Genomic DNA, 27,011 nt, shown 5'->3' with positions numbered 1-27,011 from the left:
GAGAGAGAGAGAGAGAGAGAGAGAGAGAGAGAGAGAGAGAGAGAGAGAGAGAGAGAGAGAGAGAGAGAGAGAGAGAGAGAGAGAGAGAGAGAGAGAGAGAGAGAGAGCACACCATACTTACTAATCTAGTGATGACTGAAACGTTGTTTGAGCTGTTATTATCTAACCATTTAACCAGGGACTGTCCCGAGTTTTCTTCCATTGTAAGATGTTTCGACGATTAAGGCCTTTTTAACCACTACAATTACATCTGTTTTGTTTTGTTTAACGACACCACTAGAGCACCTTGGTTATTAATCATCAGCTATTGGATGTCAAACATTTGGTAATTTTTGACTTATAGTCTTAGAGAGGAAACCCGCTACATTTGTTTCATTAGTAGTAAGGGATCTTTTATAAGCACCATTCCACAGACAGAATAGCACACACCGCGGCCTTTGGTATACCAGTCGTAGTGCACTGGCTGGAACGAGAAATAACCCACTGGGTCCACCAACGGGGATCGATCGTTTAATCGTAGAAATATTTTATTAGTCGTAAAACTCTCACAATGTAACAAACTCAGGAATGTCCCTTTAAATAAAAAGAAACGTTTAACTCTCTTTTTAGCTGGATTAGAAAACGATGCTGCACGATGTGGAGTATCGTATGTTGTGTTAAAGGGACATTCCTGAGTTTGCTGCGTTGTATATGTCTACGATTAAACTTACATATTAAACTGGATTAGAAAACGATTCTGCACGATGTGGAGTATCGTATGTTGTGTTAAAGGGACATTCCTGATATATTTTCTTGTTTAGAATATCAATGTCTGTATATTCAATGTGTTTTGGTCGTCTTAATATTTGTAAAAAGCTCAAACTGGATGTTGTCTTCAAATAATTTCCTACGTACGAAAAAAAGGAAATAAAATTAAATTTAACCTAGTACAAATATTAGAACGATCAGAAACACGTTTAATATACAGCCAATAATATTTTATACAGAAAAATATATGTAATGACAGTCGTTAAAAAGTCTCTATTAGTTGATAACATCTTAACAATTGCAGCAAGCTCGGGAATGTCCCTTTAAAAAGTCTTTGTTAGTTGATAACATCTTTAAAATTGCAGCAAGATCGGGAATGTCGCTTTAATGATACACGTACCGTATAGGAGTAGGGTATAGCTCGACAGTGTAGCAGATGATGACGTAATAAGCTGCTGATATTCCGACTTTCCCAGTGAAGCCAATCACTATCGCCAATATCTCGATAGCAGCGCTACCAACTGAAATAGACAGAACGGTCGAACATACACCAGGTCAAAGGTCCAGAAAAATGTTTAGATTTTTTATTTTTTTTATTTTTATTTTTTTTTGGGGGCGGGGGGGAGTCATAGGTGTGGTGTGGCTATTTTGTTCTTTTAATTTTATTATGAGAGAGAGAGAGAGAGAGAGAGAGAGAGAGAGAGAGAGAGAGAGAGAGAGAGAGAGAGAGAGAGAGAGAGAGAGAGAGAGAGAGAGAGAGAGAGAGAGAGAGACAGAGAGAGACAGAGAGAGGGAGGCAGAGAGGTAGAGAAATAAATAAATAAATAAATAAATAAATAAAGACAGACAAAGTATGAGTGTATGTATGTTTGTCACACTTGTGTTAACTGTATACGTGTATATGAATAGATGCATGGACGGATGAATGGTGAGATAGGTGAGGGCATGCGTACGAACACACATATACGGAACAAAAAAAAGAAACTTCCGATTTGTACATATAGTATTTGTTGTGTTAAAGAATTCATTGTATAATGAAATTATATAGGTAGTATTAGCCTTGAGCTGTATTATCAGGATTCATGAATTGTATCGATTATTTTTGCACTGTTAATCGTCGACAACGTAAATTTCAATTTGCACGTGCATGCATGGTTCGACATGTCCCGTGTAGTATTCGGTCAATTTGTTTTACTTGTCTTACTGACATTGTTGTCAAGCGAACGAAAACGCTTCAAAATTTGTAAAAACAATTAACGTTTTTTTACATTGTAGCATGTTTAGTATGCCAAGAATACCCAATAATTTACGCGAACGGGCGATTGGCATGCTTGATGCTGGCATGTCGACAGAAGACGTTGCAATACACGTTGGGAGTTCTAGTCGAGCGATACGAAATCTTCGCGTAAGATTTCGAACGACAGGAAGCACCAACGACTTGCCACGTCATGGACGTCCGCGTGTTACAACGCGTGGTCAAGACCGCTATATCATGAACACGCATTTGCGCAATCGATTCCAAACTGCCACTGCTACTGCTGCTAACACACCTGGGCTTCATAATAACCGAATCAGTGAGCAAACTGTTCGTAATCGTCTGCGGGAGAACGGTTTACATGCACGACGTCCTTACGTCGGATGCGTTTTAACGCAACGTCATCGTCTAAATCGTCTTAATTGGGCACGTGTACACACTGGTTGGATACGGCGACGCTGGAATACCGTTCTTTTTTCGGATGAATTCAGGATTTTCTTTACAACGTGGTGATGGCAGGGTGCGCGTCTACCGTAGGCGAAATGAACGCAATGCTGACTGTTGTGTTCTTGAACGAGATCGTTTCGGGGGTGGGGGTTCTGTCATGGTCTTGGCAGCCATTGCCCATGGTTATCGTTCACCACTAGTCGTTATTGATGGCAATTTAAATGCTCAACGTTACCGCGATGACATTCTCGCTCATCACGTCATTCCTCTGTTCCATAACAACGCCAACATCTCGATTTTTCAGCATGATAATGCCACCTCTCATACAGCTAGAGACACTGTAAATTTTCTTAGGACAAATAACATTGATTTCATTGATGACTGGCCCGCTAAAAGTCCTGATCTCAACCCCATCGAGCATGTCTGGGATAGTCTGGACAGACGATTGAGGCGTCGTCCCAATCCACCCGCTGACGTCAACGAACTTCGTCAAGCGATCATTCAGGAATGGAACAACATTCCACAGGCAGAAATCAACACTTTAGTCAATTCTATGCGCCTGCGATGCACTGCAGTGGTCAATTCAAGAGGTGTTCATACCCGTTATTAAGTGGGGTTGTGTGGTTTTTTACCCCTACCACACTTGGTCAAAATTTCTCCCAGTTTCTGTTAACCTATGGCCATAATTTTTGCACCAAACAATGCATCATGGAACACTCTTAAAACGCATATATATGTTCAAGCAAAGTTAGTGGAAGTTTCTTATTTTGTTCAGTATATATGGACATAGCCCAGTGGGAAAGCGCTTGACTGCCCCAAGTTCAGCCAGTTAACGTTTCGCTAACGTTGGCGAATTGTTTGATTGGTGCCCGACGTGGTCATTTGGTTTAACATGAAGCGCATAAACCAGTCTAGGAGATGTTTTTCTGCTCGGTCTGGCTGAACTCGGCCCTGATGTCCGTCTATCTAGGATGGTGGGTCCATTTCTGCTGCCAGTCAGTGCTCCACAATCACTAGCAACGGTCGGGCTTAGGTGTGTGTGTGGGGAGGGGGAGTCTGAACATTTTGAAGATAGAGGCACGTTAATAGGTTAACCGCATCTACACGTGCTCCAGGTGTACTACAATATCTTGGCTGTGGCTAACCATCGCCGGTAGTAGGGTTGTATAGTAGGTGGTTACAAGTGCCCCTTAACAATGCCAGCAGTTACTACTGAACACTCCCCGAAGTGGCCAGACTAAGCCCACATCTATAATCTGATGAGGAATGGCAGGTGTGTGGCACAGATCGAGGTTGGAGAGGCAAGGACTGGGATGTGGAGGTGGACAGCGAAAGAAGTTGAAAGATAGGAGGAGTTGCCAAATCGGAAAGAAATGAGACGGAATTCAAAGAAGAGAAAGGAAAGGAGGCAATGGGATAAAAAAAAAACAAAAAAACAAACAAACAAACAAACAAAAACAAAACAAAAACAAAAACGATCTTGTGTGAGGGATAGTGCGCATGAAAGAGAAGCCTAGAAAGTGAAGACGACTGGTTTTCTCTCTAAATATATGTGTAGTGCTTAACCACATCTCCAACCGTAAATAATAATATATCCAAGGGGTCGTTAACTAAAATTCGTGCGCGCGCCTCTGTGCGTGTACGTGTGTGCATCTTTAAAACTAACCAAGGAAATGTTTTAGCAGCATGGCAACAACGGACCCAATGGACCCAATCAAGGAAAATATAATAAGGGTCAGGCGTCTACCAATTCTGAAAACAAATAAAACATACATACATAAATCACGATGATAATATCGAGAAAAAAAAAAAAAAGCACGTAGACGAATGAGAAATAAGAGAGTTGAAAGAAACAGAAGTCGAAAATCACATGTACGATAAATGATGAATGAGATAATGGCCATGACACTAATGGAATGTAGACATGTAGAAATGTTTTATTTAACGACGCACTCAACGCATTTTATTTACGAATATATGGCGTTGGACATATGGTTAAGGACCATACAGATATTGAGAGATGAAACTAGCTGTCGCCACTTCATGGGCTACTCTTTTCGATTAGCAGCAAGGGATCTTTTATATGCACCATCCCACAGACAGGGTATTACATACTATGACATTTGATATACCAGTCGTGGTGCACTGGCTGGAACGAGAAATAACCAAATGGGCCCACCGACGGAGATCGATCCCACACCGACCGCGCATCGAGCGAGCGCCATACCCCTGGGCTACGTCCCGACCTGACACTAACGAAGTCAGTAAAATGATAACATCGCTGTTGGTGGTTCATAATGCTGATGATGCGGCGGTGGTAGTAGTGGTGGAGATGGAGATGATGATGTTATGATGATGTTAATGATGATAATGATGATGATTATAATGATCACGATGACGATGATGATTTTTGCCAGTATGGTTATGATGATAATGACCATGATGATGATGACGATGATGGTGGTGGTGATAGTGATGACGATGATAACAATGATGATGATAGCGATGATGAAAGCAGGCAACTGAAAGAATCTAAATACGATCACTATTTTTAATCATTGTTTTAATAACGCATTTTCAAACATATAAATGAGTAAGGCTAAATTATTCTGTTTTGATAATATTTTTGTTTGACAACTCACGTTTTTATAAACATGTTACTTGTGATTCTTCAACAACAAGCCTTATAAGGTATGATGTTATTCACTAATACCAGGTAAGGACACACCTGTCGAGAAGTAACCAAATGAAGAGGATCGCCGGAAACTCTGCGAGAGCAGCCAGTAGGTATGTCAAATAGAGGTTTGACGTCAATGACTTGTTTGTGTAGAATATCAGGTAATAACTCACACTGCTGAATAACCTGTCAAAAAAAAAAAAAAAAATGTTTTTTAAATATTAATATTAAGAAATACACAACCTTCTACAATTGGTGTCGTTGGTACCCGGGTTACGAATGCTTGTGATGGCCTTTTACAAGTCGAGGACAAACTCATAGTTTTCTGCCCATTTTGTTACCCTACCTCTTCCCCTTTACTTATTTCCTCAACTATAGTTCCGTGGAACTGCTTAGGCCTAAAAAAGAGTATTGTTCAGGGAATGTGCGGAAACCAAATTAAGAAAGGTAGGTCTGATTTTTTTAAAACGAAATGTTGTTTAATACTTTCACCCCTACAGATTCGAATACAATGTTGTGTAGGTACTTTTTCACCTTCAAATTAATAAAATAAAAACAAATTGAAACAAAAACACAAACATAAAAAATAGGATCGGACATTTTTAGCTAGGGTCGGGTTCCCAGAAACACAGCTTTTAGGCCTTAAACGGCGACAACTACATCAAATTAAAGATATTGGGATAATGTTAGTTGAATGAAATGTTTGGTCATCATTTGATGTGGAAAAGTTAATCATTTATCAGTTCTGGTAAATATAGCAAAGTATTCATATTAATTTGCACATTTGTCATTGCGTTCCACTACCTTAACACTCATACATTAACTCCTCGTTCTAGCCAGTGCACCACGACTGCTATATCAAAGGCCATGGTATGTGCTATCCTGTCTGTGGGATGGTGCATATAAAATATCCCTTGCTGCTAATCTGAAAGAGTAGCCCATGAAGTGGCGACAGCGGGTTTCCTCTCTCAATATATGTGTGGTCCTTAACCATATGTCCGACGCCATATAACCGTAATTAAATGTGTTGAGTGCGTCGATAAATAAATCATTTCCTTTATACATTAACTGTAACTCCTATATCCACTCAAGATGACTACCGTAATTTGTTTCTTAATTAGATTTAGTTTTTACAGTATGCTTATGTAAAATGGAAGTGTGCGTATTTTGCTGAGGATGTGGGTATGGGTGTGATGAAGATATGTTGAAACACATTTCGGTTTTTTTTCTTTCTCTAAAGAAACCCATAATATAAATGGTAAAACGTTAGAATTTCATTTGACAACTTTAGCTAAAACAAATTGAAGACAAAATCTTCGTAAATCTTTTATAGGTGCTCATCATTTGGGGTTGACGTGACAATGTCTCTTTTGGCTTACTTGCGGGTAACTATATTAAATTTACTCTTTATAGAAACTGGTCGTTACCAACAAATACAACACGACCAGAGAATATGTAGTCTTGGTAACGGTAACTTGACTGAAGATGAATTTCACAAACAAATACAACGTGACCAGAGAATCTGTAGTCTTGGTAACGGTAACCTGACTGAAGATGAGTTTCACAAACAAATACAACGTGACCGGAGATTCTGTAGTCTTGGTAACAGTAACCTGACTGAAGATGAATTTATTTTTATTTTGTATTATCCATCCTACACTGATTTGCGGGTTAAATATATCAAAACGTATTATTGGAAAAAAACATCTACATTCAAATTAATTCAGTTACTTAGTATTCAAAATGTTAAACCGCTTCGTAATCCATGAAGATTTCTTGTTGAAGCTACTGATCGTAGAGAACTGGCTAGTTTATAATCTATCTCCTCCCTTAACATTATTAACGTGATAACAAAAACAATTTGTCGCTATCCTTAATTTCTTATAAACAATTGTGTATGTTTTTCTAAGATGAACATCTACTGTTATACCTTCATTATTAACATATTGTATATTGAATTGCACGTCGCCATTCTATGGCAAATCGAATGTACATGCCTGTAAGCAACTTGCTTTGGTAAAATAAAATTTAATGAATTAATAAACTAGGCTTAAATGTTTGAGGCCTGATTCACAAAGCTCACGTAAACCGCTTAAGCAATTCGCATCGTCCTTGAATAACGTTTCGCATGGAACTGTGAGATCGCAAAGTGTTATTTTTAAAAATGTGTGTGTGTGTGTGTGTGTGTGTGTGTGTGTGTGTGTGTGTGTGTGTGTGTGTGTGTGTGGATTGTTACAAATTTATGTATTTATTTATTTATTTATTATTATTATTTTATTATTACTATTATTTTTATTATTATTATTATTATTTTTATTTTATTTTTTATTATTATTTTTTTTAATGGTTTTTTTTTTTTTTTTTTGGCGGGTGGGAGGGGGACAATCACAGTGTCTATGAGACGTGTTACTGGGCGACTGGAAAATATATAAGGCGATAAGGGGAAAAAAAGACGTATGAATGGAGGGCATGGCCCATCGCTCTCCACCCTTCCCGGCTGCGTTTTTGAAAAACAAATCTTACCACAGAATCCACAACACTATCATATTCACACAAATAAGTCTCGAAGCAATCATTGAACAGCATGAACAGTTTTTCTCTTTCGTTCGCGTTCTCAGTTTTTTGATTATATCGTCATCTGAACACGATGAACTAATGCCACCAGTGGAATACACCTCCAATTGGTCTGCTGTAAGGGAGACAACTGACGTCGTTTCCGCCTCGATTCTGTGCGGATGAGTTGCGTCCCCTGGTGCACCAGATACTGCGTTGAAATGCGTAAAAATATCATTTCTTGTATCCGTTTTATCCGTACTACTAGCAACCTCATCTGAGGCAGGTATGGAATTGATATTGGAACCTGTACTATCCGGAGTTTCTTCGTCCTGGTGTGGTAATTTCACAACAAGGGCGCACAAGTCAACTCTGTTTATTCGAGCAACTTTCCGAATGAGAGATACCGCCTCCTGATATCTTTTGTTAGAAATCAGCCATCGGAGAGACTCGTCCACAGTCCTACAAATAACAAGTAAACACTAACAATTAGACGACAGTGAATAAATATTCTTCTTCTCGTTTTCTTTTTAATTAAGGATGGTTTAATCAACCAGTTTTTAATGTATCTATAAATAATGTGTTAATAAGAAACCTGTTGTGAAATTACCCATATGTTTAAACTAAACATTATACATTCCTGAAAAATCAGCTGTACGTACATTTTAAATTAATAATGTGCTGTGTGTATTTTGTAATATATGTTTTGTAAACTGTACCATTGCCAATATAAAACCCTCCCCCTCCGATTAACAATTAATACTAGATTTCTCTCTTAACCCCCCCCTCTCTCTCTATCTCTTATCTCTCTCTCTCTCTCTCTCTCTCTCTCTCTCTCTCTCTCTCTCTCTCTCTCTCTCTCTCTCTCTCTCTCTCTCTCTCACACACACACACACACACAAATATTTTTACACCCTATCGCTCCTCCCTCTTTCTCCCTCTACTCTCACATTCATCCACCCTATCGCCTTTCCCCCCCCCCCCCCCCCGCCACATATATGGAGGGAAAATCTCCAATTGCAAGTTTCGTATTTTGATTCAAAATATTTCTGTATTCATTATTGCTATATCAAAAAAACTGAATACTGTTTAAATTGTTTTAGTGTCCTTTGTGTTCTACTTCAAAGTGATGAACGAAAACATAACTCTTTAATTTCTTATAATCAACTGCGCATGACCTTTTTGTTGTGAAACATCTACTAATTCACCATAATCTTAAGGGGTTTTTTAAGGTTTAACGGCGAATAATTATAATGGCGTATAAGCTTAGCCGAACAAATACAACAAAAAGTTTGTTTTGTTTAACGACACCATTGGAACACATGGATTAATTAATCATCGGCTACTGGATGTGAAACATTTGGTAATTCTGACTCGTAGTCATCGGAGGAAACCATAATGCAGCAAGGAATATTTTACATGCACTTCCCACAAACAGGAAAGCACATACCACGGACTTTGCCCAGTTGTGGTACACTGATTGGAACGAGAAAAACCCAATCAGCTGAATGGATCCACCAAGGTGGTTCGATCCTGCGACACAGGCACCTCAAGCGAGCACTCAACTGACCGAGCTAAATCCCGCCCCGTCCCCCCCCCCCCCCCCCCCCGAACGAATAGTGAACTCTCTAGAATTATATATGGCTCCATTCCCTATGATGTGCCGTGTGAATCCAACATATCTTCACGTAAATATGTCCCTAATCTCTTTGCCCATCCTCTCTGTCGACCAATTTGGTGACACTCCCTGAATCCGACTACCACTGCGAATTTCTTGAAGCCCAATATCTGCACAAACACATATCTCACGTCGTACAGAAATATATATAGTTCTATCATTCAGACGGGTTAATACTCAAACAACACGACGGATGGGGAGTGGCTGTTATAGAATATTTCACTGCAGGGTCGTTTATTACCTGAAATAACTAGCGGGTGTGGGTGAGAGGTATAAATAGAGCCAAATAAATAAGTCTCTCACAGTGTCCTGTGTCTCCTCCGGACCTACATCACTACCCCGGTTATACTCTTTAATGCCAATCCATTGACTCACGAGTGCTTCTGTTTTGCCATTAAACTAGAAATAAACTTTTAGAATATATTTCGGACTTGTGAGGAGGGGAGGGTGTGGCGAGGTCAACTGGGCCCCTTACATCAGGTAGGATCGTTCACTATTGTAATGTATAGATCAGTCAATTATAATACAATTATATAAAATAAAAAATACTCCCACACCCCTAAACAATACAACAAAAAATCCAAAACAAAGAACAATATAATCCCAGACAAAAAAAAAGAAAAAAAAAAGAAAAAAGAAGAAGCCACAGACAAAAACCCCAACAACACACACACATTCACACGGACGCGCATACGCACACACAAACATGCAATGTTTCTTTGATTTATTAGTCATCGGCTATTGGATATCGAACATTTGGTAATATAGGACATTCGGTAATATTGTACATATAGTCTTAGAGAGGAAACCCGCTAAATGTTTCCATTAGTAGCAAGGGATCTTTTATATGCACCATCCCACAGACAGGATAGCACATACCACGGCGTTTGATGTAAAAGTCGCAGTGCACTGGCTAGAACGAGAACTATCCCAGTGGGGCACCGAAGGGGGGGGGGGGGGCGTTCCTAGACCGACCGCGCATCAAGCGAGCGCTTTTCCACTTCGTCCCGCACCTGGTTAAAAGAAGCCAGACTTTTCTTTGACAGACACATGACAAGCAAGCTCGTGGAGCTAGCGTGAATGCCATTGATGACGATACGGATAGCGAATAATGTTAATTAAATAGCCTAATCTGATCAAAATATTGATATTTTTCACAAATAACCCCCCAGACATTTACCATGTGGATATATACAAACATCATATTTATAGTGGGGCGAGACGTTCGATAGATGTGCGGTCGGTCTGGGATCGATCCCCGTTGGTGGGCCCATTGGGCTATTTCTCGTTCCAGCCAGTGCACCACGACTGGTATATCAAAGGCCGTGGTATGTACTATCCTGTCTGTGGGATGATGCATATAAAAGATCCCTTGCTGCTAATCGAAACGAGTAGCCCATGAAGTGGTTACAGTGGGTTTCCTCTCTCAATATTTGTGTGGTCCTTAGCAATATGTCCGACGCCATATAACCGTAAATAAAATGTGTTGTGTGCGTCGTTAAATAAACCATTTCCTTATCGGACAATGTTTAAAAAAAAGCCAAGAACGATCACTGTGCCTCTGAGAAATCTGTTTATTAGTTGCGAAAACTTTAATTCTTTTTCAATAACATATAATTATAAGTATTAAAAGACAGTTACTTCAGAAGCTTCATTTGTTTACTGTTAGACTTCAGTTGGAATTGCGATATTTAAAATAATGTGTTCTTGATCGTTTTACGTTTGTGTTTCCTCCATATTTCCTCGGTTATAAGAGATCACTGACGTAATAAATACTGATAAGGTTCCTGCACGCTGTTCTGGGCACACACCTCAACTATGTATGTGGGCTGTCTGTCCACGAGAGTTTGGTTAATGTTTTGTTGTTAAGTCAGTGTAGCGTTCTTATAGATCCTCATTGGTCCGTTGATCTCTGGCGGAGAAATGGTACCGGGATGCGAACCCAGTACCTACCAGCCAGTGACTTAACCACTAAACCGGAGAGGTCAATTGTTCCACTTACCACAGCTGCACGAAGACAATGATTCCGACTGAACTGGACACGAACTGAATGATGCGCCACGAATTGTCTCTCAGAAGATAACCGACTGGTGCTAATGTTAACGCCGAGATGCCCCACACAAAGGCGTACAACACGAAAATGTCCAGTCTGTTTTCGGGTATGCTCAGCTCCAAAACCAGTGTTATGGAGACAAGATAAGCACCCTGGAATTGACATATTTGTTTTATTACACACCATAACTAAACACTATTAATCCAGAGATATTAGGTGACATCTGAAATAGTTTTACCCTCTTTGAGTGTGCTTGGTATTTAACATTCAACCACATTCATTTCAACTTATTTGGGTGCTTATATCCAATTAAGGTTCAAGCACGCTGTCCTGGGCACACACCTCGGCTATCTGGGCTGTCTGTCCAGGGCAGTGGGTTAGTGGTTAGTTGGTTGGTGGTTACTGAGAGAACGAAGAGGGTGTAGTGGCCTTACACCTACCCATTGAACCCTTAAGAACTCGCTCTGGTTTGGAGATGGTGCCGGGCTGCGAACCTGTACCTATCAGCCTGTAGTGCGATGGCTTAACCACTGCGCCACCGAGGCCGATATTCGGTATTCAACCACAACAACAACAGCAGCAGCAACAGGAGCAACAACAATGGCAGCAGTAACATTAACAGAAGCAAAACAACAACAATGGCAGCAGCAACATTAACAGAAGCAAAACGGTCCGTAGCTCAGACAATCTGTACTCAAATAAGAAAATGTGGCATATAAATTACGTTTGGATAAAGTAGGTTAAATATTGTAATAATGTAACAGTTATAAGAAGAAAGAAAACTAGTTAAAGGAGGGCGAGAAATAGAGGAAGAAGACGAAAGAAAGAAAACAAAAGAGAGAAAGAGAGAACTCTAATAAAGTGTCCATATCCCATGAAAGGTTCGGGCATCTCTATACCCGGGCTCGATCTCTGGCATGGCCAGGGATCTGACTCAGGACAAACAAAATGAAAACAAAGACGAAGGAGGAGGAGTAGAATGGGGATGAGCAGGAGCTAAAGGAGCAGGAAGATGAGTATGGGGTGCTAGATAAAGATGACGATAAAGATGACGAATAGACAGATAGTCAGAGAAAACGAAGGACGCAAGATGGAAGAGAATAAAAAGAAAATTAAAAAAATAGAAGAAATTTGGCAAGAACAAGTAAAAAATCGAAGAGAAATGACGTTGAGAAGAAATGTAAGATGTCAGACATCACTGATGCATTTCCTCGGCATTGGTCTGTGTATATTTTGTGAAAGAAAACCAATACCTAACTCAGATACAGCACCAATAAGCACTGCTGAAGATAATGATAGCTAGAATTGGGCTGTGTATATCTGGTGAAAGAAAACCCCATATCTACCTCTGATACAGCACCAATAGCACTTCTGAGGACAATAAAAGCTGGAAGTGATGCTGAAAACCCAATACCGACAGCCAGGAAGAGAGTGATGGCCAGAATTGAAATCAGTACAGGTTTTCTGCCAGTTCTGTCCGAGATAATAGTGAAGATGATCGCCCCAAGACCCTGGGCCGCTATAAACATCGCCTGACTCATGCTGCCCATGAAAATGTCATCACAGACGAGATCCCACTGAAAAATAAAACAAGCCAAAAAAAAATAGAGGGAGGAATATTGAACAGGAATAGAAACAGTCATATAAAAAACAAACAGACAGAAGACAAACAGACAGAAGTCAGACAGACAGACGACAGACAGACAGAAGACAAACAGACAGAAGACAGACAGACATACAGAAGACAAACAGACAGAAGACAGACACAGAAGACAGACAGACAGACAGAAGGCAAACAGACAGAAGACAGACAGAAGACAGACAGACAGAAGACAAACAGACTGAAGACAGACAGAAGACAGACAGACAAAAAACAGGCAGACAGACAGACATACAGAAGACAGACAGGCAGAAGACAGACAGACAGAATACAGACAGAAGACAAACAGACAGAAGACAAACTGACAGAAGACAGACATACAGAAGACAGACAGAAGACAAACTGACAGAAGACAGACATACAGCCAGAAGACAGATAGACATACAGAGAGAAGACAGACATACAGACAGAAGACAGCCAGCCAGCTAGAAGACAGACAGAAGACAGACAGACAGACAGAAGACAGACATACAGACAGAAGACAGCCAGCCAGACAGAAGACAGACAGACAGAAGATAGGCAGACAGAAGACATAAAAATAGAAGACAGACAAACATACAGAAAACAGACAGACAGAAGACAGACAGAAGACAGACAAAAGACAAACATACAGAAGACAGAGGGACAGAAGACAGACAGACAGAAGACACACAGACAGACAGACAGAAGACAGACAGAAGACAAACAGACAGAAGACAGACAGAAGACAAACAGACAGAAGGCAGAGGGACAGAAGACAGACAGACAGAAGACAGACAGACAGAAGACAGACAGAAGACAAACAGACAGGAGACAAACAGACAGAGGGATAACCCGCTGTCGACACATAAGCTGTCCCTACAGAAAACCAGGAAGGTGACTTTGTATATAGATAATAACTAGTTAATGACGTCGGATATCAGCTTTATCCTGTGAAGGTAAGAATGGGAAATTCCGCGAGACTCTTCCGAGCGGAATTTCTCATTCGGCCTGTACAGAATAAAGCAGATATCCGAAGTCATTAACTAGTTATTATCTTTATCCTGCAGGTCATACAAATTAAGGGGAAACGCTATTATTTTTGTTATTTCAGCCACATTATACGATGACATTGAGGTCAAATGAGTGAGATTTTAATGTAGCTATGCGTGTGACAATACATGAGTGACGTCAAAAATCATATGCATATGACTTTGCTTTATCCGTCATCATATTATGTCAATAGAAACGGTGGTTGCAAGGTAAATACTCTTTCCCACAGACAAAGTATATTCCGCGTTCTTTGATATAGCAGTCGTAGGGCGCTGGTTTGGACAGGGTAGGCCCGAGACGATCCAGTGTCATTGATCCTGTGATCTAATGCACATCATGACAGCATCCTAACAGTGAGCTACATCCCGCAACCTTTAAATCATACAAATAAATTGCTATGTGTCAATGTAGACTCCACTGTTTAGCCGTCGTCATGATCGTGATGTCTGTAAAGACGAAACCGTTGTCAAACGACTAAATTGCACGTATTTAAAGTTGTTCTAAAATTAACTTAAAGGGACATTCCTGAGTTTTCTGCACTTTCTGAGATTTTATCGACTAACGAAGACTTTTTAACGATTGTAATTACTTTTCAAATATCGTTTTCTGCATAAAATATTAGTGGCTGTATATTAAACGTGTTTCTGATCCTTCTAATATTTGTACTAGGTTAAATTTCATCTTATTTCCTAAAATACGTACGTACGAAATTATTTGAAAACAAAATCCAGTTTGGGCTGCTTACCAATATTAAAACGACTAGAAACACATTGATTATAAAGACACTGATACTCTAAAGAAGAAAATATATTTAATATGCAAGTTTAATCGTAGAAGCATTTTATTAGTAGGAAACATCTTACAATGCAGCAAACTCAAGAATGTCCCTTTAAATGTCTCGTGTGTGTGATTATTCCAAGATATATAATAAAGGAACATGTCGATAGTATCAACAAATACTGACTGCTGCCAGGACCCTCATTCTCAGTATCAGGAAGTTACCTGTTTTATAAACATTCAGCCACACAGTACGGACATTCGATCACACTTTACATCTCTGTATTTTATATATAGGCATAATTACTCAAATAGTCACTTAAATTTTTATCTCAAATACCATGTGTCCTCTTGTTTCTTCCCATCTGTATGTACATCGCTGATAATATATTACTGGCTATACTGTATCTGGACCTTTTTCCTCAAAAGATATTTCGCCGATCGACTGTCGGACTCCATAACTCTGAACCTAACCATTACCCTATCCGAATATTAGACAATAATGTGTTGACAAAGCGAACAGGACCAGGACATGGTTTAACATGTACATTCAGAGCAAGCTGTTGTAACACACGCCTATCATAGGCACGGGTGCCGGCCTCAGCCGACTCCCCTGTCCATGACAGGAAAGGTGGGGGAGGTAGGAGGAAGGACCGCTTGCGCGGTAGCAGGCGGAGGAACAAAGCCAAAGATCCGCTGAACACTTTATACACTCACCTCAGAAACAATGGATACATGTCTGCTGAATTTGTAATCGTAACCAGCAGGACATCTTACTGACGTCGTCGCGCGGTTTTTGACGTCACCAACGAGGTCTACAAAACACGATCCATACACGACGTCGCTCTGGACAAGAGTTCCCGGCTGAACTCCAAACAGTTGATCTAGAGAAGGCGCAGACACTTGGGTACAAGTGTGATCCATCTGACGCGCTGTCAATAGAGAAAAGGAATTAAAGTTGAGGGTTTCTTTGAGTATACTTATTTTCATGGGTGTGGGTAACTTTGGGGGGGGGGGGGGGCGAGACGTAGCCCAGTGGTAAAGCGTTCGATAGATGCGCGGTCGGTGTGGAATCAACCTCCGTCGGTGGGCCATTGGGCTATTTCTCGTTCCAGCCAGTGCACCAAAGGCCGTGGTATGTCCTACCCTGTCTGTGGGATGGTGCATATAACATCCCTTGCTGCTAATCGAAAAGAGTAGCTCAGCAGGTTTCCTCTTTCAATATATGTGTGGTCCTTTACCATATGTCTGACGCCATATAACCGTAAATACAATGTGTTGAGTACGTCGTTAAAGGGACATTCCTGAGTTTGCTGCAATGTTTAAGATGTTATCGACTAACAGAGACATTTTAACGATTGTAATTACAATTTCTGCAAAATATATTAGTGGCTGTATATTAAATGTGTTCCTGATCGTTCTAGTATTTGTGCTAGGTTAAATTTCATTTTATTTCCTAAAATATATTTGTTTCGTACCTACAAAACTCCAGTTTGGGCTGCTTACAAATATTAAGACGACCAGAAACACATTGAATATACAGACAATGATATTCTAAACAAGAAAATATATTTAATATGTAAATTTGCACAGGTTTGGGTCGTCCACATGAGTCGCACATTCCAACCATTTGCAAAGAATACAGCTAGTTTCAAGTGCGTGTATTTTTTTTGCCCGCGAGTATATAAATATAATACACATGCTATTCAGTGCAGATAAGCAATAACTTATATAAAGATTCAGGGCCCCTTTTTCACAAAATATCGTAAGCGTAGTTTTTCACGTGAACGAAATTTTTATTACTATTATAGTACAACAAATATAGTTAAAAGTACACATATTTCATGTTCCTTTCTCCTCCATCTTGTGTAATGATGTAAATATCTTCGTGAAATAGATGCCAAACACTTGTAAATGTATGACTAGTGTCATGTCACGGGGATCCTATAATACCCGTAACTGAATAAAACACGATTATCCAAATATCTCTCCTAACTGTATATCTATTAGATCTCTCTGTAACGGGCAGTTATACCCGCGTGGCTCGTCTCTAGGTATGATCAGAGATAAGATCTTATATAAAGTATATATAATATAGCACGTTTAGTTCACTAGAAAACACAACAAAAACACAATACACTTTGGAATCTGTATTAATCTACGCTGACAAATGTGCTGCCGCAGTAGTTAATTAACAACAACAAATAGTAACAACACAGAACTGATCACTTAATTAGTTAATCTCTAGGTGTCTAGTTTACACAATATTCTAATCACTTCACCGTGACACAACACCCACACGTGTGATAATTGAGAAACGCTTCCAGGGGAACTTAATTAATAAAGGAATTACAACTCTATTCCTAACTGGTTAATTTTTAATTAACCCTTATCTACTCATTCAGTAACCTTGTAATACAGAATTAATACTGGTACCTATCACAATAAAAACAATAACCTACAGTTTACCTAGGTCCTCTAAGATGACTGGTTAAGCTTTATATACATTAGAACAGTGAGCCTACAGTTTACTGCGTCAGATTACCGGCAGCACCGTCTAAATAATATTGGTATAATACAGTATTAAAATATTTAAAGTCACATCAATCACATCAAGGTTATACAACAGAGCAGAAATAATATTTACCAAGTCCAAACGGACGCGTTCCCTGGAAGCCTTCCAATATGTTTCTCATTGATATCTCTAAAACCCTAGCTATTTATTATAAAAACCGAATATCCCCTGGGGGTACAAGGCGGTCCTCCCCCTATCAAGTGATATTTCCACAGCGTCCAAGCCGGCATATTTTTCTTAGATGGCCAGACTTGGTGACGCCTAGTCGCCAAAATCACTGTCGTAAAAACCGCACTCGCGGAGGTATTACGTAAGTACTGGCCACATGGCCTCCGTAACTGGACTGGGTGTGTATTGAAAACAGCACGACCACCGTCGCGCAGAGGTATTACGTAACAAAATGCCCACCTGGGCTTAAGTGCATATTGGAACTGCACACGACCCTCTAAAACAATTAATATCGCCACAGGCGAAAAGAAATAAGAGCATGTTCCGTCACACACACCCACCTCAAAAATTATATTTCCTCTACTCTAGGAATAGGGAAATATACTACAATAAAACAAGTGTGCGTTAACCGACGCATCCGGGCATTTATAACACATAGTAATAAGGTGACTACCAGTAATCACACTGAGTCTCTGAGTCCCTGGTATACAATAAAATATATAAAAACAAAACAGAAATCAAGAATGTCAACAGATTATCATAACGTTCAACTTCGGGACAGGGCATCAGCGATTACATTGGATGTGCCCTTGATATGTTCAATGGTAATTGGGAATTCCTGCAGAAGAAGGCTCCATCTCAAAACTCTCTGACTGGTGGCTTTCATTCTGTGAATGAAAGTAAGCGGATTATGGTCTGTAAAGACCACCACTTGATGCACTGTCGATTTCACGTAGATCTGAAAATGCTTCAGAGCTTGTACCATGGCCAAAGCTTCCTTCTCTATAGTGGAATAGTTCACCTGGTATTTGTCAAACTTTTTGGAGAAGAAACTTACAGGATGGTCCAGTCCATTTTCGTATTCCTGGAACAGCACAGCTCCAGCTCCCACGTCACTGGCATCCACAGCTAGCTTTAACGGCATTCGGTAGTCTTGTGCAGCCATCACGGGAGACGAGGAGAGCATCTGCTTGAAACGGTTGAATGACTTCTCGCATTCATCTGACAACTGGAACTTCGTTTCCTTCTTTAGCAGCGATGTGATGGGGGCAGCTACCGTCGCAAATTTAGCACAGAAACGACGATAATAACCGGCCATACCAAGGAACCGGCGAACTTCACGACGGTTGGTCGGTGCAGGATACTGGCTGATGCTTAGTGTCTTGGTCTGCAGAGGGGCGACGCAACCATGTCCGACAGTATGACCTAAGTAGGTGACTGAAGCTTTCACGAATTCACATTTGCCCAGGTTCACAGTCAAGTTAGCTTTCTGTAGGCAACTGAATATTTGTTGTAACCCGGTTAAATGTTCATCCCAAGTGTCGGTGGCTAACACCACATCGTCCAGATACACACTGACGTTTTCTAAGTCTGATAACACCTGGTTCATCATCCTTTGAAAGGCAGCAGAGGCAGTCTTCAAACCAAACGGCATCATTCGGAATTGGAAGAGGCCGTCAGGTGTGATGATCGCCATAATGTCCTTAGCTTCCTCCGTTAACGGAATGGCATAAAAAAAAAACTTCAATAGGTCCAATTTGGTGATGTATTGAGCGTGTCCAACTCGGTCGATGCAATCGTCAAGGCGGGGTAGAGGGTAGGCATCTGCCTTGATGAGTTGATTCACGCTACGTAGGTCAGCACATACCCGGAAACTGTTATCTCCCTTTTGAATCAGAATAACAGGTGATGCCCACTGACTGTTTGATGGTTCCAGGATGTCGTGTTCCCAACATGTAATCTATCATCTCCTTTTTCAGTGCCGCACGTTTTACAGGATTTATCCGATAGGCATGCTGTCGAATCGGTGTAGCATTGGGTTCCAAGCGCACATCCTGTATTAAGGTATAGGTAACCGTTGGAAAGTCCTGACAAATGGAAACATTGTCTTGTATCAACGTAGTCAACTTTGCTCGCTGGGTGCTGTCAAGGTGCTGTAGATAAGAACTCAAGTCTGCTAGAATCTGGCTGTTGGTTAACTGCAGTCTTGACGTCATCACAGGAAGTTGAGTGACTCTGAATGCCCATAGACCAACTCAAATGAGGTGAATCCTAAGGATTCTTCCTTAGCATCCCGTGCTGCGAACAACACGAAAGGAATTGACTGGTCCCATTCAGTACCATTGTCGAAACAATGGCAGCGGAGCATACTTTTCATGCGTTGGTGGAAACGTTCTATTGCGCCCTGGCTCTCAGGGTGGAATGCAGCAGAACGAATCTGGTGTATATCTAACATAGACAGTACTTGCTGGATTAACTTACTCATAAAGTTCGTACCCCGGTCGCTTTGAATTTCACCTGGTAAACCCGTATACGTGAAGTACTTAAGCAGCGCACTAGCTACAACAGACGCAGTAACCTTCCTTAAGGGAATCGCCTCTGGAAAACGCGTAGTTAAGCACATAATTGTTAACAAGAATTGGTTGCCTGAACGCGTTTTCGGTAATGGTCCCACGACATCGATCAACACTTTTGAAAAGGCTTCCACAACTATGGGAACCTTCTGCAGGGGATAGGGAGGAATTAGCTGATTTGGTTTGCCAACAACCTGACACACGTGACATGACATACAATGCTTACTGACATCTGCAAACATTCCCTTCCAATAAAACTCTGAGGCAAGTTTACTATGAGTTTTATTCCGCCCTAAGTGGCCAGCAAACACGTCCTCATGTGCTAACAATAACAATGACGGACGGTACTTAGAGGGCACCACAATTCTACATCTTGTCACACATTCCTCACTATCAGGCACAACCTTTTCCACACTCTTATGCATTAATACTCCCTTGTCCATATAATACCGTGACATCTGATCCTCCATCTCACCCTCATTTAACAAGGTAGTGCGAGCTGCCAACAAACTTGGATCAGCTCCCTGCTCTAGGATTAACTCTTGTCTATTACAAGGTAAGTCCCCTCTATCAAACACAACTGGTTCAATTCCCCTCTGCGGGAGATCAACAGGTTCCACCACATTTAATTCCTCAGTTGACTTATCTACCATTTTACTGATAACCTCATCCACTCCAATTTCATGGCTCACACACGTATCAAACAAATCACAAATATCCTCTGGGTCTCGTGTTATCCTTCTGGCCATAGCCCTAGTCATTACACACGCAGGATATCTAGTCTCATCAACCTCACACTCTTCTATGGGTAAAAGGCTGTTTTCAATTAACAATTGGTCACATTGCGGCTGACAACATTGACTAGTCAAATCATTACCCAACAAAACTCCTATGTTTTCAAAAGGCAAGTCCTTCACAACACCCATAATGACTGGTCCCGTCACAAACTTCGAACACAAGAAAACGTTATGTAACCGGACAACCATATTTTCTCCAGTAACCGAGGTTAAGGCCAAACTACGTCCAGTATCTGAATTCTCTATACCAGCTAAACACTCCGAAGTGATCAGTGACTGACTACACCCGGTATCTCGATAGATTAATATTGCCTTAGGACTCAATTCTTGTTTCACATCACAAACCATACCAGTGGACACATACGGGTTTACTTTCTCTGCCATGGGACTAACCATTAACTCTCTCGCTAGCGGAGCTGACCTCACTAAACGGACCACTTGCGCATTATCGATTTTCCTTTTAAAACAGTCCCCGACAAGATGGTTATGCAGGTTTATCCTTACTTTGCCCACCAGGTACATTCCTTGTCTGACTAGCTGACCAACTAGAAGACTCTCCCCAATAGTTACTTTCCCGGGAAAAACCTGGCTGAAATTTCTTCTTATCACCCTGTTGTAAAGAGCTACCCTGTACTGCCTGAGCTTTGTGTATTAACACGTAGTCATCTGCCACTATGCCTGCCTCCTCTATCTTTTTGACATCACGATCCTCTAAATGAATACGTAAGCTAACTGGTAATCCATTTTTAATGTCCTGTAAGATCAACAACTCCCGTAACTCGGTATATCACTCTACCTGATGAGACACCACCCATTTATCAAACATCCCTGCCTTCTTAGCCAGAAACTCACTATAAGACTGACCCTGCGTTTTTCTCAACTCGCTATACCGTAACAGATAATCCTCAGGTCGTAATTAATACGCCCTCAACACTGCCGCCGTAACTAGGTCGTACTGACTTGCTCGCTCGTCACTCATTGAATTATAAGCTACACTAGCCTTCCCCTTCAACTTAGACACGGCTAACGATGTCCACTTAGACTGCGGCCAAGTTAGCTGCTTAGCGGCCCGTTCAAAAAGTTGGAAGAACATTTCTACCTCCTGATCTTCAAATACACTGATCTATAAGCCTCTGACATGTTAAAACCATTTCCTGACTCCTGTCTAACTTCTTAAGTATTCAACTTTAACTCATGTTCCACTTTTAATTTCTCTCTCTCACTATCCTCTCTCTCTTCTCTCTCTCTCTCTCTCTCTCTCTCTCTCTCTCTCTCTCTCTCTCTCTCTCTCTCTCTCTCTCTCTCTCTCTCTCTCTCTCTCTCTCCCTCTCTCCCTCTCCCTCTCTCTCTCCCTCTCTCTATCTTCCCTATCTCTATCTCTATCTTCTCTATCCCTCTCTTCTCTTTCTCTCTCTCTCTCTCTATCTATCCCTCTCTCTATCTTCTCTATCTCTCTATATCTATCTAATGCACGTTCTTCTCTTTCGTACTCAAGTTTTTTAAAAGCTAATTGTTGTTTCACACTTAACTCATTTATTTCTATCTCTGGAACAATCTCACTGTCTTCCATAACAGGACTATCATCAAACACTTCCTGGATAATAATTGTCTTTATATCACCTAAGGTTTTAGCTGATGTTAAATCAATTTCCCGCTCACTTGCGATTTCAGCTAACTCGGCCTTACGTGCTCGCTTAATCTCCACTACACTGAGCGTATGCCTATCCAGCAAATTCTTATCCATGTTTAGGTATGACGCACTTATTATTAATTAATTTTCTAGTAAACAACGTTGGCAGTTCTGGTTAATTTGTAAAAATAATTTATACAGCCCCCATTTACAAACAATACTTTTTTAAATATGCATGTCCCGTTTCAGATCCGGGACGAGCGCCCCAATTTTTACTCCTATCACGGGGATCCTATAATACTAGTAACTGAATAAAACACGATTATCCAAATATCTCTCCTAACTGTATATCTATTAGATCTCTCTGTAACGGGCAGTTATACCCGCGTGGCTCGTCTCTAGGTATGATCAGAGATAAGATCTTATATAAAGTATATATAATATAGCACGTTTAGTTCACTAGAAAACACAACAAAAACACAATACACTTTGGAATCTGTATTAATCTACGCTGACAAATGTACTGCCGCAGTAGTTAATTAACAACAACAAATAGTAACAACCCAGAACTGATCACTTAATTAGTTAATCTCTAGGTGTCTAGTTTACACAATATTCTAATCACTTCACCGTGACACAACACCCACACGTGTGGTAATTTAGAAACGCTTCCAGGGGAACTTAATTAATAAAGGAATTACAACTCTATTCCTGACTGGTTAATTTTTAATTAACCCTTACTACTCGTTCAATAACGGGTGATAATTGAGAAACGCTTCCAGGAGAACTTAATTAATAAAGGAATTACAACTCTATTCCTAACTGGTTAATTTTTAATTAACCCTTATCTACTCATTCAGTAACCTTGTAATACAGAATTAATACTGGTACCTATCACAATAAAAACAATAACCTACAGTTTACCTAGGTCCTCTAGGATGACTGGTTAAGCTTTATATATATATTAGAACAGTGAGCCTACACTTTACTGTGTCAGATTACCGGCAGCACCGTCTAAATAATATTGGTATAATACAGTATTAAAATATTTAAAGTCACATCAATCACATCAAGGTTATACAACAGAGCAGAAATAATATTTACGAAGTCCAAACGGACGCGTTCCCTGGAAGCCTTCCAATATGTTTCTCCCTGATATCTCTAAAACCCTAGCTATTTATAATAAATCCGAATATCGCCTGGGGGTACAAGGAGGTCCTTCCCCTATCAAGTGATATTTCCACAGAGACCAAGCGAGTATATTTTTGTTAGATGGCCAGACTTGTTGACGCCTAGTCGCCAAAATCACGGTCGTAAAAACCGCACTCGCGGAGGTATTATGTAACTACTGGCCACATGGCCTCCTCATCTGCACTGGGTGTGTATTGAAAACAGCACGACCACCGTCGCGCAGATGTATTACGTAACAAAGTGCCCACCTGGGCTTAAGTGCATATTGGAACTGCACACGGCCCTCTAAAACAATTAATATCGCCACAGGCGAAAAGAAATAAGAGCATGTTCCGTCACAACTAGTATAATTGCTAGTTGCAGACGTAAATTTACGATGTTTTGCGAAATAGGCCCCAGATTCATATATTATACGAAACAATACCTTTAAGGTTTAAACCTGATTTTAAAAAGACAACAAAACAAAAACAAAACAAAAACAACATACAAAAACAAATGAACAAATGAACAAATAAACAAATAAAAGCCCCCCCCCCCCCAAAAAAAAAAAAAGCAAAACCCAATAACACAGAAAAGAACCCAACCGCACACCCCTCCAAAACAAAAACGTTATATCACTATACGCTGATGATTTGTTTTATTGTCCCACCCCCTGTTTATTTATGCTAGATACGGCCCTGTATAACCCTACTGTTAAAGGGACATTCCTGAGTTTGCCCCTGCACGTGCCGTAACCTCACTGTGGTGCAGGGGTGTAACATTCTCTTTGAGAATGGCCAATACAGCACAAATTGAAATTTTGAGTAAAAGTCAGTATTTGTCTGTGATATTTGTATTTTTTCACAGTTCTTTACACTGTTTTTTATCTTGAATTTTGATATTGATGTTGATCATCACTTTATTTGTTTGCATTACCATAGTTTGACACCCAATAGCCGATGTATATTTCGTGCTGGGGTGTCGTTAAACATTCATTCATTCATTAATTCATTCCTGAGTTTGCTGCATTGTAACATGTTTCCGACTAATAAAATATTTCTACGATTAAACTTACATATTAAATATAGTTTCTTGTTTAGAATATCAGTATCTGTATACTTAATGTGTTTCTGGTCGTCTTAATGTTTGTCAGAAGCCCAAACTGGATTTTGTCTTCAAATAATTTTAAAATATTTTAGGAAACAAAATAAAATTTAACCTAGTACAAATATTAGAACGGTCAGAAACTCGTTTAATACCGAAATGTGTATTTGATATGTAATTACAATCGTTAAAAGTTAGTCGATAACATCTTAGAGATTGCAGCAAACTCAGGTTTGGTTGTACATAGTACTTACCAATAAATATGTAGACAAATATCTGCCAGACTGCGGGCACGATGGTGAGCAGGATAACGGTGTACTGACACGTCTGGTACTTTCCTCTCCGACCGAAACTCACGATGATGTCCTCCAAGACTTGGTGTGACATGGTTGTTCTGTCGAATATAGATATATTATTAATCTAGAAACATTAATAGAGTACATCTGAACTACGAAACCGTAATACAAGATCAGGGCCGTATCTCTGCACAATGAAGAGTCGAATGGGTATTTGATAAAACATTGGTTGATTCCATGAAACTCTATAGAATGCCTGGTCTACAGGACAGCTTGCACCGCCACAATGGGGAGAGCCACTTCCAGACTAGTTCAAGTTAAATCAAACCTAGCACCGGATAGAGCTAATTAAAATAGGTATAGTTGTGATGCGATGCACTCATGAATCACTGTCATAACAGTGGTGATATTAAGGTTCGCAGAAAGATTAGCCTTTTCTGCCATCGGTGGCACCGCTATGAAACTGCCCATGAAAAAAATAAATAAACAGATTAAAATTTAAAAAACACACTCAAATAAACAAACAAACAAACAACTAAATTAAATAAATAAAGAAATAATAAATAAACAAGTAAATAACTGAATAAGCAAAAACAAAGAGTTTAAAATTTATTGGTTCGTACAGATATTATTTAACCTAGCACCGGATAGAGCTAATTAAAATAGGTATAGTTGTGATGCGATGCACTCATGAATCACTGTCATAACAGTGGTGATATTAAGTGTTCGCGAAAGATTAGCATTTTCTGCCATCGGTGGCACCCGCCATGAAAACTGCCACCATGAAAAAATAAATAAACAGATTTAAAAACACACTCAAATAAACAAACAAACAAACAAATAAATAAATAAATAAATATAAATAAATAAATAAACAAGTAAATAACTGAATAAGCAAAACAAAATTAGTTTAAAATTTTAATTTGTTCGTACATATATTTATTTAAAGTTCAGGCACGTCCGTTAAACATAATTATACTTAATATAATATATTAAATAAAATAAATAACATTCTAAAATGGTTGTAAAAATAGACATTGAATTTTTAAAAGTAATGTTAAAACAAAAGAACTAACACAAAAACCTTTTTGAAATCATTAATAGGAAAAATAAAACAATAATAATATAACAAAAATTAAACACAAAAATAGAAGAAGAAATAAAATGTCAAGGAAGACATCAGTTCCCGTGTGTTTTTTATGTTGGGGTTTTTTGGGTGTAAATTTTGCAACCCCTCTCCCATGTGAACAAACCTTGGAAAGAAATTACTAACACGTATTGACTATAACATTATTCTACACTTTAAAAACCATAAACTTGAGATAATAAATAAAACCTAGTCCTGAATTTGTGTTCTGAATAGTGCATTATTTAAGCGTATCCATTAAATGTGTATAAATTATGAATAAATCAAACATAATGAGTTATTAAATTAGTGAAAGAATGGATGATTGAATGAAGACGTTCCTGAGCGAATGAACGAATGTATGGATGAGAAAGTCAATAACATAATGAAACAAATGAATTAATGGATAACTGAACAAATAAATTAATGTAGAGACGAGTGAAAGACGATATATTACAACGTGTTTGTGGTCATTTTGGATTTAAATGATGATGCAATATGCAAAATGCTGTTAACAATGAATATTTTGGACCATAAAATTCAATTACTAAATATATTTTCCTTGTGGAAGTAAATTGTGATTACTGCATTAATTAGCTGGTGGTAGTTCAACATGAATTCCTTGACCCCTACAATGCCATAATAAACATCAACCGTTTTGTCACAGGTAATAAAATATCCGAGATATTACCAGACTGTGTGTGTTTTTGCTGCCATCTTGAATATTTCAAAATGCTCATGGGGACCAAGTGTGCACCTCTCGGATCTTACATTAGCACCTTCCAAAAATGCAAAAATCACAAAGAACACTTATGGCCGAACTGCAAGGTTCAGCAAAACAATTAAGGTTTGGCAAAGGGAATATAATACATTCTAAAAATATTCAAAACAGACTGCAAAAAGAAGAAAAACAAAACTACATAATAGAAAGAC

The 27,011-nt window shown here is 39.5% G+C and overlaps 1 protein-coding gene across 1 annotated transcript in view; it reads right to left on the bottom strand.

The window, feature by feature from the left end:
* Positions 1-25,043, bottom strand: part of LOC121388804 (organic cation transporter protein-like) — a 26,650-nt gene extending 1,607 nt beyond the window's left edge. Inside the window, exons 1-8 of the mRNA XM_041520312.1 lie at positions 24,911-25,043; positions 15,576-15,790; positions 12,757-12,987; positions 11,360-11,562; positions 7,650-8,141; positions 6,554-6,743; positions 5,300-5,312; positions 1,148-1,268 (exon numbers count right to left, since the gene is read on the bottom strand). Of these exons, the coding sequence (XP_041376246.1) occupies positions 1,148-1,268; positions 5,300-5,312; positions 6,554-6,743; positions 7,650-8,141; positions 11,360-11,562; positions 12,757-12,987; positions 15,576-15,790; positions 24,911-25,043 (1,598 nt within the window). The remainder of the gene's footprint in view (positions 1-1,147; positions 1,269-5,299; positions 5,313-6,553; positions 6,744-7,649; positions 8,142-11,359; positions 11,563-12,756; positions 12,988-15,575; positions 15,791-24,910) is intronic.
* Between the last annotated feature and the right edge of the window lie 1,968 nt (positions 25,044-27,011).

The sequence above is a fragment of the Gigantopelta aegis genome, chromosome 2 (assembly GCF_016097555.1).
Source record: "Gigantopelta aegis isolate Gae_Host chromosome 2, Gae_host_genome, whole genome shotgun sequence".
Lineage (NCBI taxonomy): Eukaryota > Metazoa > Mollusca > Gastropoda > Neomphalida > Peltospiridae > Gigantopelta > Gigantopelta aegis.
The sequence above is the reverse complement of the archived record's forward strand: the minus strand, read 5'-3'. Positions and strand labels throughout refer to the sequence as shown.